The 14,740-nt window shown below is 34.7% G+C and overlaps 1 protein-coding gene across 1 annotated transcript in view; it reads left to right on the top strand.

Moving 5' to 3' along the window:
* COL19A1 (collagen type XIX alpha 1 chain) overlaps positions 1-14,740 on the top strand; it is a 314,159-nt gene that overhangs the window by 169,878 nt on the left and 129,541 nt on the right. The window contains exon 15 of the mRNA XM_019749266.3: positions 1,248-1,301. Within this exon, the coding sequence (XP_019604825.3) occupies positions 1,248-1,301 (54 nt within the window). The remainder of the gene's footprint in view (positions 1-1,247; positions 1,302-14,740) is intronic.

Here is a 14,740-nt window from a genome sequence, read left to right as displayed (position 1 = left end):
TCTTACAGATGATGAGCAAGCAAGACGGGATAATGAGCTGTAGAATGGAGAGAAATGGATGGATCCAAATATACTTTGGAGGTACATCAAGGAAGGCTTAGTCACTGAATGTGAAAAAGAAGTCTAAGAGAGGGAAGTATGGAGGATGAGTTCTAGATTTCTGGCATGAAGAAATACCAAGAGGATTTTGTGTGGATTTAGTGAGTTGAGGAATGCTGGAAGAGGATCTGGTTTTGGAGAGAGGATCCTACATTCGCTGTTTGATGTGTTCAATTTCAGATGCCCAGTGAGATAGGGGAGTGGGTATGGTCACGCAGGCAATTGGATATAAACTGGAGGTATAAATCTTAGAATTATTGGCCTGGAGAGTTCAAAACCCACTGGCAAGAGAATGTGGACTGAGAAGAAAACAAACCTAAATCTCCCACGTTTAAAGCTTGACTAGGGAAGGAGGAAGCATCAGGAGAGTAACTAAGAAAAGGCTTTCAGAGAGGTAACAATTTAGCAGTAACTGCCGAAGATTTTTTAAAACTAGCGGTATCATCATTTTGATTGTCGTGGTGAATTGGAATGCCTGTATAATAGTAACGGTCTGTAAGAATCAGGAGACTTGACGTCCAGATTATCCACATCTGGGATTTCCTGGGCCTTTTTATGATCTGACAAAATGGTTATTTTCCCTACCACTTGACAGTATTATGAGAAATTATTAAATAATGTGTATGATACTAAAAATTAAGTGCCATGAATATATATATGAATATATATGAATATATATATATATATATATATATATATATATATATATATATATATAAAAACATCATAACTGTTTTCTTAGAAGATATTAAACAGGTATCAATCAAAAATGTAGTTCTATCTATAGGATTTAAATGTATAAAGAGGCATTTTTTTCTGCTTGCAAATATCATTATCATTTATTTATGGAACGTTGGTGAAACATGATTCTGATCATATGAGGTTCATCACTGGAAATGAACATTGGACCTCACACCTGGTTTAGAACAGCCTTTTTTTCTTCCCTGAAGTTAACTATGAAGGTAAACCAGCCAAAGAAGGACAATTCATCATAATTAATATATTACATAGTCTCACCTTGGAAGAGCTCAAATCACTTTAAAAGTTTTATTTAATCAGTAAAGTCGGTATTAATTGTAACAGCATTCTTTGTGAGGCAGTTGTACATGAAACAGTCTATTAAAGTGTCCTTTTTTTCCCCCTCATAGGGTTCCCTGGGGATTCAAGGCCCCCAAGGTCCACCTGGAAAAGAGGGTCAGAGGGTAAGTAAGCATGGAACAACTGGCAGGCATTATTAACTCAAGTTTCTTATTTCTGAACACTAACAAAAATAAAACCAAAATATAGCAAGCAGATGGGCATAAGGAGAATAGCAGCTATCTGAAGGCTGAAATTTGAGATTTAGCAGAGACAATCCAGAAAATTCTATATATTTTCAAGATTGGCAGCACAAATGTACAGAGACAGTTTGGGTAAAATGAATTAATGGTAATTTGATCTAAAGCATATCTGGTCACATTTTGGGGGTTAGAGTTAAGCTGATTTTTGCAGAGTTAGGTTGATGGTTATCTTTGTGGAATTTCAGCCTGTTCGTGAATTTTGTAAAGATTGTGGATATTAACTATATTCTTAGCCAAATCAAATTATTGACATTAATGACTCTGAGATAAACTACATAGAAAGTGAGTAAATTGAACTTGCAATTGGGAGTATAGCAATTACCTTTGATCTCTAGCCAGGTATATTACGGTCCCCAGTAAAAAGAACCCCTGCAGTGATAATCAGTTTCTCTTAAACACTTTCAGCAACAGGGCACCCCATTCTTGTGGCTTATTGTTATTATTACTATGTTCGGATTATTTTTAAGTCTCAACATATTTTATGTATGCTTTCTCATATGACTATTATTAGTTTCTGTTACCTTACTGGTGAGGATTCTGTGGCTTAGAGTTCAGGAGACTTGCCTAAAATCAAAGAACTAATAAATATTAGAACCAGATCTTGAATTTGTGGCTTCTTTGTCTAGATCCCATATTCTCTTTTACTGTCCCAATATATTAACCCCAAATCTGTCTTTTAGTCACTATTGTTTGTTATTCCCAGTTCTACCCTCTGGCACATAAATTTGTTGCCTCAGATATATTAGAGTCCTTCAAGTATTTGAGGACCAGTGGTGTATTTTACCAAGGCTTACCTCTTATCTGGTTAATACAATGCCAATTCTCTTAATTCCTTCTCTTATTATATGAATTCTTGATCCACTAACATTCTGATAGTCTTTCCTAGGAAACACTCATGGACCTGCTGGGGGTGTCAGGTGGGACTGAACATATGTAGTCTTGTTTAGGACACAGAAAAATGTGGCCAGCAAACCTTTCACCAAAAGCAGCAGTATACTTCCATTGTGGCCCAAGACTGAGCCAAGGCTTCTGTGTACGGCATTGTACTTTGTTCTTTCTTTTAACTGACCCCTTTCACTCGAGCTGCTCTGTTTTTAATTATTGGTTTTTTGGCATTACAATTAAGATTCAATTAGGAAAATAAAATTGGACTGAATGATATCCAAGTTTGTTTAGTTTTAAAAATCTTATATCCAGTTATTATTCCCAGTGGCTAGTTCTGTGAACACAAAAGGGATTAATAAGTTTCGATGACTAAGAAAGGAATAATTTTGCAAATAATGGCTAACATTTATGGGCTACCTACATAATGTGTTAAATACTTCATAATTATTATTTAATTTATTCCTCACAATAGCCCTAAGAGGTAGGTTCTACTATGATCTTCATGGAGAAACTGAAGTTTTAAGCAACTAGGGTAGAGTACATTGCTAGTAAGTGCAACTATGCTGATATTTTAAAATTATTTACAAAGTAGTCATATTTGGGTTCTGCTCTAAACACCTGAGTGTACAATTGTAGTTTCCTCTTTAGCTCTCCAGCCCCTTTTCATTTAAGAGGTCATTAGTCCACCTGAATCAAAGTTTTAAATAGTCTCAGGGAAAAAATTAAAAATTACTTCTGTAGATCTGTGCTTTTGAGGCTGTCTTAAGCATTTAAGGCTTTGGAGGCAGAGGACTAGATGGAATGACCTTGTGAAGCTAATTTCCAGGCTTCTCATCCTGTTTTCCTACAGTGATGGCCAAAATGTCTATTGCATCTAGAGCCGTGTTGCTGAATAAAATTCTGTCTTCGGCATCCAGTGAACATTTTCCTTCTAGTAACACCCCTTCCTGGAAACTGAGTGATAAATTATACTCTCTAGGTAATATCCAAGATATATAAGGAACTCATGCAACTTAATAGCAAAACAAAACAAAGAACAATACCAATAACCCAATTAAAAAATAGGCAAAGAAACTGAATAGATTTCTCAAAGGAAGACATACAGATGGCCAGCAGGTATATGAAAGGTATTTGACGTTGCTAATCATCAGGGAAATGAAAATCAAAACCTCAGTGAGATGTTACAGCTGTTAGAATGGCTATTATCAGAAAGATGAAACATAACAATTTGTACAGATAGTGTAGGGATATCTGTATTCCCATGTTCACTGCAGCATTATTAATAATGGCAAAGGTATGAAAATAATCTAAATGTCCATTGACAGATGAATAGATAAAGAAAGAAAGAATTTATATATATATTCTGGAATGAACTATTAATTACCCTTAAAAAAGAAGGAAATCCTGCCAATGTGGTTGTGATAACATGGATGAACCTGGGAGACATTATGCTAAGTGAGATAAGCCAGACACAGAAAGACCAATACTGCATCTTCTCACTTATATGTGGAATCTAAAAATATCTAAATAATAGAAACCGAGAGTAGAATGTTGGTTATGAAGGGTTGGGGGAGGGGGATACGGGGAGATGTTGGTAAAGGGGTACAAAGTTTCAGTTAAGCAAAGAAAGTTCTGGAGATCTAATGTATAGAATGGTAACTATAGATTACCAATACTGTATTGTATATTTGAAATTTGCTAACAGGGTAGATATTAAGTTTTCACCACACATAAAAAAGGTAACTGTGAAATGATAGATATGTTAATTAGCTTGATTGTGGTGAATATTTCACAATGTATAAGTATATCAGATCATCAAGGTTGTACACCTTAAATATATACAGTTTTAAATTATCAACTATAACTCAATAAAGTAGAAAATAATAATAAACAAATATTTAATTTCTACTCCAAAAAAATCTTACACTCCCTAGATTTGAGATGGCGGAGGGGTGTGTGTGTGTGTTAAGAACATTTAATCTAAGATATACACTCTTAACAAATTGTTAAGAGTACAGTGATATTGCACTTTGGACTTGTACTGATATTGCACTTTGGACTTGTACTGTTGTTTTAATAAAAACTTCTGCCAAGTCAGATCTTCACCCATCCTGTTATTGCACAGTTACCTTTTTGAATCACATTGTTGAATGATTCATTGTTAAATTTCATCTTCTGGATTTTAGTCCCTAATACCGTTCTGGGTTTTTTTTAATTATTATTATTGTTCTGTAGAAATAGCTCCCAGCTTTACATCACCTTAAATTTTGATAAGCCTACATTAAAATCATTGATAAATCCTGAATAGAACAGGGTCTGACAGCTCTATGTAACACCAGCAAAGGCTGCCATCTTGTCTACCATTGATATTCTTGTGGCATGATAATCAAAACATGTACAAACATATTTGAAATCTACATCCTTCCCACCCACATTTCTTAATTTGACTTGTAGTATAATTATGAGAGTCTTTATAAGACTAACTGAAATGAAAAAATATTCAAATGACGTTTTTTAAAAATAACAATGCTTCAAATTGAAATTGTACATTAGCAAAGCTTACATTTCAGAAAGTGGGTTAAAGAATAATTTAAACTTATGCATTCTTCATGATAATTATGGAGGAATATATTCAAATGGTAAAGTTCAACCACTGTTTTATGCAAATTTATTCCATTTATAAATATGTATAGTCTAGATAATTTTATATTACTTTAATTTTATCTTTTATCAAGAGTAACAGTGTTAGAAATGAAGAGTGTAATAGAATTTTAAATATGCTGTTAAGCATGGTTTGTCATTACTACTGCTCTTTTACAATTGTATTAATAGGGGAAAGTAGCTAGAGCAGGTATTGTTGACATTATCCACATTACAAATGATTATTTCTAAATATACTCAGTGATTTATTCTGCTTTATAAGTTCCTTGAAATGGACGCAAATTCAATTTAAAAATGAACACTCTTACATATTTACGTTTAGATCCATATTAGTGCCACTCCCTCCCCTATGCAAGAGTTAGGTTACTACTCAGCTCTTTTAGACATAATAGTATTTTTATGTATGTGTGTGTGTATACACACACACAGAGACATACCCACATACTGAAAGCTAAGGCCAGTAATTTTCCGTTTGATTGAAGTTTGCAAAAGAAAACAACAGAAAAATCTATAAATCTAAAATTAATTTTATTGACTCATTGTCAAGAAACTCTTATATTTTTATTACAGCTGTTTAACCAGGAAGGAATTGACTCTCGTTAAGTTCATTGTAATAAAATATAAAATATGTTTCTAAGGAAAGCAGAGCATTTAATTTTAAATTCCTTTTGCTTTTCTATTTAACCCTTTGAGTAGTGTTTTCAATAAGCACAATAAAAATATGGTTTTTTTCCAAGTAGCACACCAAATTTCTGTTTGAAATTTTCATTAGTTAATTTTATTCTTTTTATTGTCTTTAAAGCTGCTAAGTCTTAGATTATAAAGTGTTATTTTAATAAAATATAGTAATAGTAAACCTCTTGTACTTAAAAGCTGCTCTTAACCTCAACATGGCTGGTGGTGATACCTACATCTGAGATTTGTGGGCTTCGTTATTTTTAACCTCCTGATTTTCTTCTTTGAATCTTTTAGATGCCATTAAACTTTTTTCCACTTTCTTATCTTTTTGAAGTCCTACAAGTAAGACATTTGGTTGGCATATTTTTGAGACTCACATTCTTTATAGATTAACACAATTTTAAAAATTCAGCTAATGTTGACTGTTGACCCTAAACCACAGATTACAAGGTATTAGAGAACAGTAAGGAGAACACCATGGGCTATCACCTACCTGCAGGCGAAGAGTATGGCCCGTGATGAGGAGAGGAGGGCCAGGAGGGGGACCAGGACACTGCAGGGCCGAGAAGTCAACAGAAGACAGTTTCAAGGTGTAGGGAGGGTTCAACGGATTAAAATTTGAACACAGCTTGGGGGACAGATGATGGGTAAGAGAAGAAGTGGCTGGAATTGGTGCCAGATGAGAAAGAAGTTTTAGTTGAATGATTGGGAGAGCACTGGAATCAATGATTGTTAAGAAAAAGTGTGAAAGAATTAGGGGGTGAATTGTGAGGAAGGAGTGGCAGCAGTAGGCACTCTGGTGGAGGGATAAGGACAGGAACCTGATGGAAGCCCAGAAAAGGATCTTAGCGAAACGAAAAGTGGAGTGTTTCAGGCAGCTAAGCACATTCATAGACATTTACATGAAACATCTCAAAAGAACTGGCGTTTATAAACATTCCCTCTCAAATATAGATTCCTCATAGGATTTTCTAATATTCCTAATAGAATCTCCCAAACTATAGAAACTTATTATTATTTTAATATAACCTTGGATTTCTCCTTTATAGTTAAATGAAATATACGTTTGAATAATCTCAGGGTTGGTGTGTAACTCCTAAGGGCTTTTGGAAAGAGATCACTTCTAGGTCTCTGAAAATACATTTATTGGTGAATCAACAATGTTACTTCCCCAAACAAAAATTTGTTTGATTGAACCAAAATGACACATCACTCTTGCACTTTGTTGCCGGATCCTAAACAGAAATTTTAAGTTCCGTACCATTTTACTCCCATACATGTTCTCTCTCAGTTCCGCTTCTGTCTGTATCTTCATTTTTTTTTTGGTTTTGTTTTGTTTTGTTTTACCATTTCACCTGTGTTTTAAAAAAATTTTGTTCAATTTATTGGGGTGATATTGGTTAGCAAAATTATGTAGGTTTCAAGTGTACAATTCTATAATATTTCATCTGTATATTTCATTGTGTGTTCACCACCCAGAGTCAGTTCTTCTTCCATCACCATATATTTGGCCCCCTTTATCCTCTAAAACCACCTCCTCTCCCCCCTTACCCTCTGGTAACCACTAAACTGTTCTCTGTTTGTTTCTGTTTGTTTGTTTGTTTTGTTCATGTGTTGTTTTCAGATTTATATCCCACATGTGAGTGGAGTTATGTGGTTCTTGACTTTTTCTGTCTGACTTATTTCACTTAGCATGATAATCTCAAGATCAACCCATGTTGTTGCAAATGGCAGTAGTTCATCTTTTCTTATAGCTGAGTAATCTTTTATTGTATATATGTACCACATATTCTTTATCCAATCATCTATCAAAGGATACTTTCGTTGTATCCATGTCTTGGCCACCATAAATAAAGCTACAATGAACATTATATCTTTACTGATAAATGATTTCAGACTTTTCTGGGTAGATACCAGGAGAGGAATTGCTGGATCATATGGTAATTCTATTCTTAATTTTTTGAGGAACCTCCATGCTGTTTTCCATAGTGGCTGCACCAATTTACATTCCCACCAGCAATGTATGAGGGGTCTTTCTTCTCTACAACCTCTCCAACACTTGTTATTTCTTTGTCTTGTTCTTAATAGCAATTATAACAGGTTTGAGGTGGTATTTCATTGTGGTTTTGATTTGCATTTCCCTAATAGTGAAGTTGAGCATTTTTTCATATAATCTGTCAGCTGTTTGTATGTCTTCATGTTCAGGTCCTTTGCCCATTTCTTATTTGGATTGTTTGTTTTGGTTTGTTGAGATGTATAAGTTCTTTATATATTTTGGATATTAGCCCCTTTTTGGAGGTGTTGTTTGTAAGTATCTTCTCCGATTCTGTTGGTTGCCTCTTTGTTTTATTGATGGTTTCATTTGCTGTGCATAAGCTTTTTAGTTTGATATAGCCCCATTCATGTTTTTGCTTTTACTTTCCTTGCCTTTGAGTTCAAATTCATAAAATCCTCTCTAAACCCAAGGTCCATAAGTTTAGTACCTATGCTTTCTTCTACACAAAGTATTGTTTCAGGTCTTATGTTTAGGTCTTTGAGCCATTTTGAGTTAATTTTGGCATATGGTGATAGATAGCAGTCTAGTTTCGGTTTTCTGCACAAGCTTTCCAATTTTCCCAGCACCATTTATTAAAGAGGCTTTCTTTTCTCCATGGTAAGTTTTTGGCTCCTTTTTTGAAAATTATCTGCCTATATATATGTGCGTTTATTTATAGGTTCTCAATTCTATTCCATTGGTCTCTGTGTCTGTTTTTCTGCCAGTACCATGCTGTTTTGATTACTGTCACTTTCTAGGATAAATTGAAGTCAGGGAATGTGACACCTCCATCCTTGTTCTTTTTTCTTAGGATCACTTTGGCTTGTCATGGTCTTTTGTGATTCTATACAAATCTGATGATTTTTTCTATTTCTTAAAAAAAAATGCCATTGGTATTTTGATGGGGATCACATTAAATCTGTATATTGATTTACATCATGATAAAGTGGGTTTCATTCCAGGGGCACAAGGATAAATCAACATATGCAAATGTATCGATGTGATACACCACATAAACAAAGAAAAGGATAAAAATCATATGATCGTATCAATAAATGCAGGAAAAGTATTTGACAAGACATAATATTCATTTATGAGTAAAACACTTAATAAAAGGGACATAGAAGGAAAGCACCTCAACACAATAAGGGCCATATATGACAAATCCTCAGCTAATATCATCTTTAATGGTGAAAAACGGAAAGCTTTTCCTTTATGATCAGGAAAAAGACAGGGATGCCCCCTCTCACCACTATTGTTCAACATAGTGTTGGAAGTCCTAGGCAGAGCAATCAGGAAAGAGAAAGAAATAAAAGTCATCCAAATTGGGAATGAAGAAGTTAAATTGTAACTTTGTGCAGATGACATGATTCTTTATATAGAAAACCCTAAATACTTTACAAAAAAAAAAAAAAAAACTATTAGAAACAAATAAATACAGTAAAGTTGTAGGATACAAAATCAATGTACAAAAATCCATTGTGTTCCTATATATTAACAATGAAATTTCAGAAAAAGAAATGGAAAAAACAATTCCTATTGCAATTGCAACAACAACAAAAATACTTAATAGTAGTAACAAAGGATGTGAAGGACCTATACACTGAAGCCTATAAGACATTATTAAAAGAAATTGAAGAAGACACAAAGAAATGGAAAGAAATTCTGTGTTCGTGGACTGGAAGAATGAACATAGTTAAAATGGCCATTTTATCCAAAGCAATATACAGATTTAATGTGCCTTTGTTTTGTTTTCCTCTCCAAGCAAAAACGTTTTTTGTTTTTTTTTACATCTCCAGGCAACCAACCCTTTTTCCAATGTTTTTGTACAGATTTTACTTTCCTTTGAAGTGCTTGCGCTAAGCTTGCATTGACACCTGTGTCTGGGTTCAGGATTCCTTGCATTCTAAGCAACACGGAGAACCTGAGAGCACTTAGTCCTCACCCCTATCAGGACATGTCCCTTTTTACCAGCCCAGGCTTGACAGTAAAGGAACTGGGTCATATTTCTTCAACAAGGTAGGAATCTGATGTTCAGTCCTACAAAAGCGTGGGAGGGTAAGGCAGGCTGTATATCTGCTGGCTTCTTAGGGTACAAGCAATATGCAGTATAAAATGGTTGCAGCACAGGCTCTAGGGCCAGACTACCTGTATTTAAGTCCCAGCTTTACCACTCATTAGTTGTGTACCCTTAGGCAAATTCTTCAGCCTCCCTGTACCTCAGTTTCTTCATTTAGAAAACAGAGACGCTAATAATGTCTACTACACAAGGTTGTTATGAAGAGTGTGCTGTGTGGTCTTAGCTATTGTTAGTATTCTCAACCACAGCCTGGTGATCTGATGCTTTTTGTAGAAGGGAAGGCAAGTATATAACTTCAGACATTCAGACTTGATTAAAGAGATGTCTAATTGGTCAAGAAAAATATTTAGGGTAAAATGACTCTTTTCATTACCACTGCATTGAACCCATTTGATTTCACTTTTACGTGAAATCTTATTTTATCTGGATGTTCATGTCAATGTTCTACTACCCCAGAAACTTTACGAGGCCCAGTGTTGATCCAGCTTCATAATAAAATTAAGTTTCTCAAAAAATTTGCAAATGTGGATTTGTCCTTTTCCTGAAAGAAACAGGTGAGGATTGGTGTCCTTATGGTGGAGTAGCTGTTAATGCATAAATTGTTCTGATCATGCATAAATTCACCAAGATGTTTATGGAAAAATGCTTTGTTTTCCTTCGGGCTTATTTGTTTCTGAACGATTTAGGAGCATTTTTTAAGATGATATACTAACATAAATTATGTTCTAATAATTCCAGGGTTACATCAATCTCCTTAGGAAAAAGGACAACAAAATCACTGCTTCTATGAAATCAACATATACTGTAGGACTCATCTAAGCAAAATTTTCCTTGAGCTGATTTGTCTGTATGGGGCTTGATATATTTTTAAAGTGAAATTATACCCCAATAGTCTAGTTATATTCAGCAGAACCTTCATAGAACACAGCAAATCAGTAAAGCAGGTTGGAATTGCCACCCATATCACATAGAAACAATTTCTTCTCACTTTAGGATAGCTTATTCCACAGTACTATTTCCACAGCTATAGAATGATCTCATAGTTTCAATGAAGCAAGTTCAGGTAAAATAATTTAACTATAGTTGCCATTAAATTATTTTACATAGGCCTGAATTTTGGGGATGAGCCTTATGAAGAAAAGAATGAATAGTGATGAATTTTCAGCTCAGGAAGTAATTTGGTTGGCTGCACATTAAGATGAGAGGGAAATATCAGATTGTCTTCCTATCTGTATGTGTTAAAACTGACATTGACCTGTAAAATGAACAGTGAGTGTATCCATAATTCTGCTCACTCACTAAAGCTATGACTAGTGTTTTGTACCAAGATTTGTATTGCTAACAGGAAAAACATCAACAAATTTTAAATAAAGTACTAGGTAGAATATTTTTTGCTTTGATCTACATGTAAATGTATAAATATACATTTTGTGAATAACATTTTAGAGGTTTTACATTCTACAACCAGCACTTCATGTTTATTGCACATGTTTAAACTTCCAATTTACTTCCTATGAAATTTCCTAAGTATGTCTCCCTGAAGATAGCTTGAGAGTTTACAAGAGATATCAAGAGATATTTATCCTATCTGACATTTCTAGATGGGTAACTAGGAAATCATGTACCCTGTTCAGGTCCCAAGAGCTATTCAACTTTCCCCCAACACCTTACTAAAATTTACAAAACCAATAAGATTCAGAGGATAAAAATGATCAAATCTACATTGACTCCTGCATTCCTGTTTGCAGTTTCATAGCAGACTTTGGGGAACCTTCCCTATTGTTCTGATGCCTGATATTGCTTGCTTTGCCTTTACTTGCTATGTTTCTAGAAACTCTCACCATTTAGGATTGTCTAGTTATCCCCAATTTACCTATGAGACTATGAAAATTAACACATGTAATTGAGAAAACTCATATTGAGTTAACTTAGCCATCTGGGGAGAAAAATATACTGTAGTATGCATTTTACCGTATAATAAATCTTATGATGGTTTATTTTGCATTTGTATTTCCTTATATTAGTTGCCATTTCTACTAGGAACATAAGGCATTCAAACATTATGAGCATCTGTCATATATCTCATGTATAGATTATGCACATTTATAACCTGACTTTATTTGTTCTTTGTTATGTGCTTTGGATGTTATATGTTCTGTAACATGTTATTGGATGTTATATGTTATGTAAATATAAAGTCATCTATATGTTTCCATTGTTTTATTCCTTTTTTCAGTGAAAAATGAGAAATAAGTACAGAATATAAAAATCACGTAATAGTCTTCTTCCTTTTGTCATATGATAAATTTCTCAGAGCAAAAGTGTATCATTTACTACTTTATTAGGTTGGTGCAAAAGTAATTGCAGTTTAAATTGCAAACACCACAATTATTTTTGCACCAACCTTATAACTTCCTGTGCTTTGTCCTAACTGATGAGGTCCCAACTAGCATCTGATATACTATTAAGCATGTGACTTTACCATCAACTGTTTCACTTCTTCAGGTGTGATTTAATATTTGTGAGATTTCTTAATAGCATTTCAGGGTTCTTTTCAGTTAGATGCTTCTCAAGATTATAGAATCAGAATTTCAGAGAACATTGAAAAAAACTCAAAGAATGACATTGGTCTGCTTTACCTGAAAATGTGTACTTCACAATTTTCACCTAACGTCCTGCCCCCCGAATACTCCTGATCACTCTAGGTTGGTATTCTCCAAAGCTGCATCAAATATAGTTTCTGAAGCAGTGGAGTAAGGCAGGGAAGGAGGCTAATATATATTAATGCCAAACAAATGTCCACAAGGGAGTAGTTATATAGCAAGGACAAGAATGCTCCACTTTTGCCCCACACTCTGTGATTGGAGGGAAAGATAAATCAAAGGAACAAGATGCTGGGCAAGAACTTCTAGCTCAATCTAAATAGAATCAGATGAAAAAGAGACACAGTAAGAGATGTAGCCCAGACTTTGTGAGAACAATCCATTCCTTAGATAAAGTTAAATATCACATCTAGTTAATGGCAGTGTGACCCCCCTGGTCCATTGTGGTAAACTTCATTCTAATTAGTGAGTCTCCGCAGTGCACTTGAAACAAAGACACACAGCCCTGGAAAGGCTGTAACAAGAAAAAGATTGTAACCAAGGTTTTATTCCAGTAATATGCATCTAGATTATTAAACCACAAGGAGGTGAGGTTCTTATCTATTTTACATGAGGGGTCAAGTGACACTGTTTGTATTGTAACAGAATAGTTGTAAAAGCTATTTCTGTTATTTGGATTAGTAAAGAGGCAATGTTTTATGTTTTACAAACAGGATGCTGAGTCTGAACGGTTTATTTGTTTATGTGAATAGACCCAATAGTTGGTGTCTGCTATAGAAGAAGAACCCCATTGCACAGGACTCCTTTAAACTGGAGACACCCAGTTCCTGAGTCTTGGAGAGGCTGGGTGGCTTTAGAGAGATGGGCCTGGGAGAAAGTCCCATTTCAGGGACATCAAATTCTGTGCATTTTAGAGGTGAAAAGGAACTGTAGTGTCATTTCCATCCACTAGATAATAAATGTGGACCAGAAACATTCAGCAATTCTCCAAGATTGCAGGGCTATTAATCTCTTTATTCTATATGATGAGCACGCACTGTCTATTTTGTGGTCCCATACCACAATCCAGATTTGTATGTCTTTAAAATGGAGAATATTGAGAAATTTGACCAGAGCCACTTTATTTTTCTAATTAAGGCCACATGTTATAAAAGACAAATGTAGATAGGTACCATTGGTCTTTTTGTGGGCTCTACATATTGTGAAAGCTGTACATTCTGTCCCCGTGCCCTGCGTATCCTGCACCAACAGTTGGGAACCAGCATTGCATGGTCAGTGGGGAACTGGGTTGGAAGTCAGAGCTGCTCTTTATCCAGTTGTGGGATTGGATTAATTTATGACTGACTCAGACAAGTCACTCAAGATTCTAATCTAAATTTATCTGTTTCATCAAATTTAGCTCTCAGGTATATTATGGGATTAAGCCAAAAGCACTTTGTAAGCATTCTGGTGACAGATATTCCATGAAAGAGTGTTATAAATATTACCTACTTAGCCACAGAAACACTTAAAGAGAATGGAAAAGAAGACACTTTCCGCCTAAGTGGCAATATGCTAATACTCCTGCATCAGTATCTTTATTCAGAACATCACACTGAACACATTAGTAGCTATTTGATACATTTGCCATTGGAAATGTCAAGGGAAAAGTTATTTATCCATTTGGGATACTAAATATATAGGTGGATGGCTGCCAAAAGCAATAATTAATCACATTATTAATCAATTTGGAAAATATTAACATGTAAGTTTTCAGAAACACAGAATATTTAAACCATGAAACATTTTTATGGCCTAATGACTTTGAAAGCCAGCAAATTATGTTTATAATAAATAATACAAGACCTTAACTTTGTAGAACTCCATAGTATTTTGACTTACCTTAGGTGATAGCATAGAATTCTCAAAGCAAGTTTAATTTTATAGCACTTTAGTTTTTCCAGTACATTATATTTCAATTTGCAGGGGAAAGTAGAACCACTGAAAATAAATGTGATTTATTTTGCAAAACAAATGTGAGTGCCTGTTTTGTGTGAGGTACTATGGAAATTGGCTTAAGTTGGGTTTCCCTAAAAACAGAATCTAAGATGGGATTCTTGTGCACATGATTTTCAACAGAAACATGAAAGAAAATGAGGGAAGCAGAAAAAGGAAGAGGAATAATGCAGGCAAAAAAAAAAAAAAATGATTTCAGAAGTATAGTCTCAGCCTAATCCCACAAGGCACTTTGGAACACCACAGAATTTATCCTACTTTGGGGCAAGGGGCTAGGCTTTTGATTCCCACTGCATTGGATGGAGATAGGTGCAGTTACTTCTCAGGTATCTCCAGGCAAAGCAGCTCTCATAGACTAACGCAA

The sequence above is a fragment of the Rhinolophus sinicus genome, chromosome 2, assembly GCF_057876585.1.
Source record: "Rhinolophus sinicus isolate RSI-liver-muscle chromosome 2, RSI-T2T, whole genome shotgun sequence".
Lineage (NCBI taxonomy): Eukaryota > Metazoa > Chordata > Mammalia > Chiroptera > Rhinolophidae > Rhinolophus > Rhinolophus sinicus.
The sequence above is the reverse complement of the archived record's forward strand: the minus strand, read 5'-3'. Positions and strand labels throughout refer to the sequence as shown.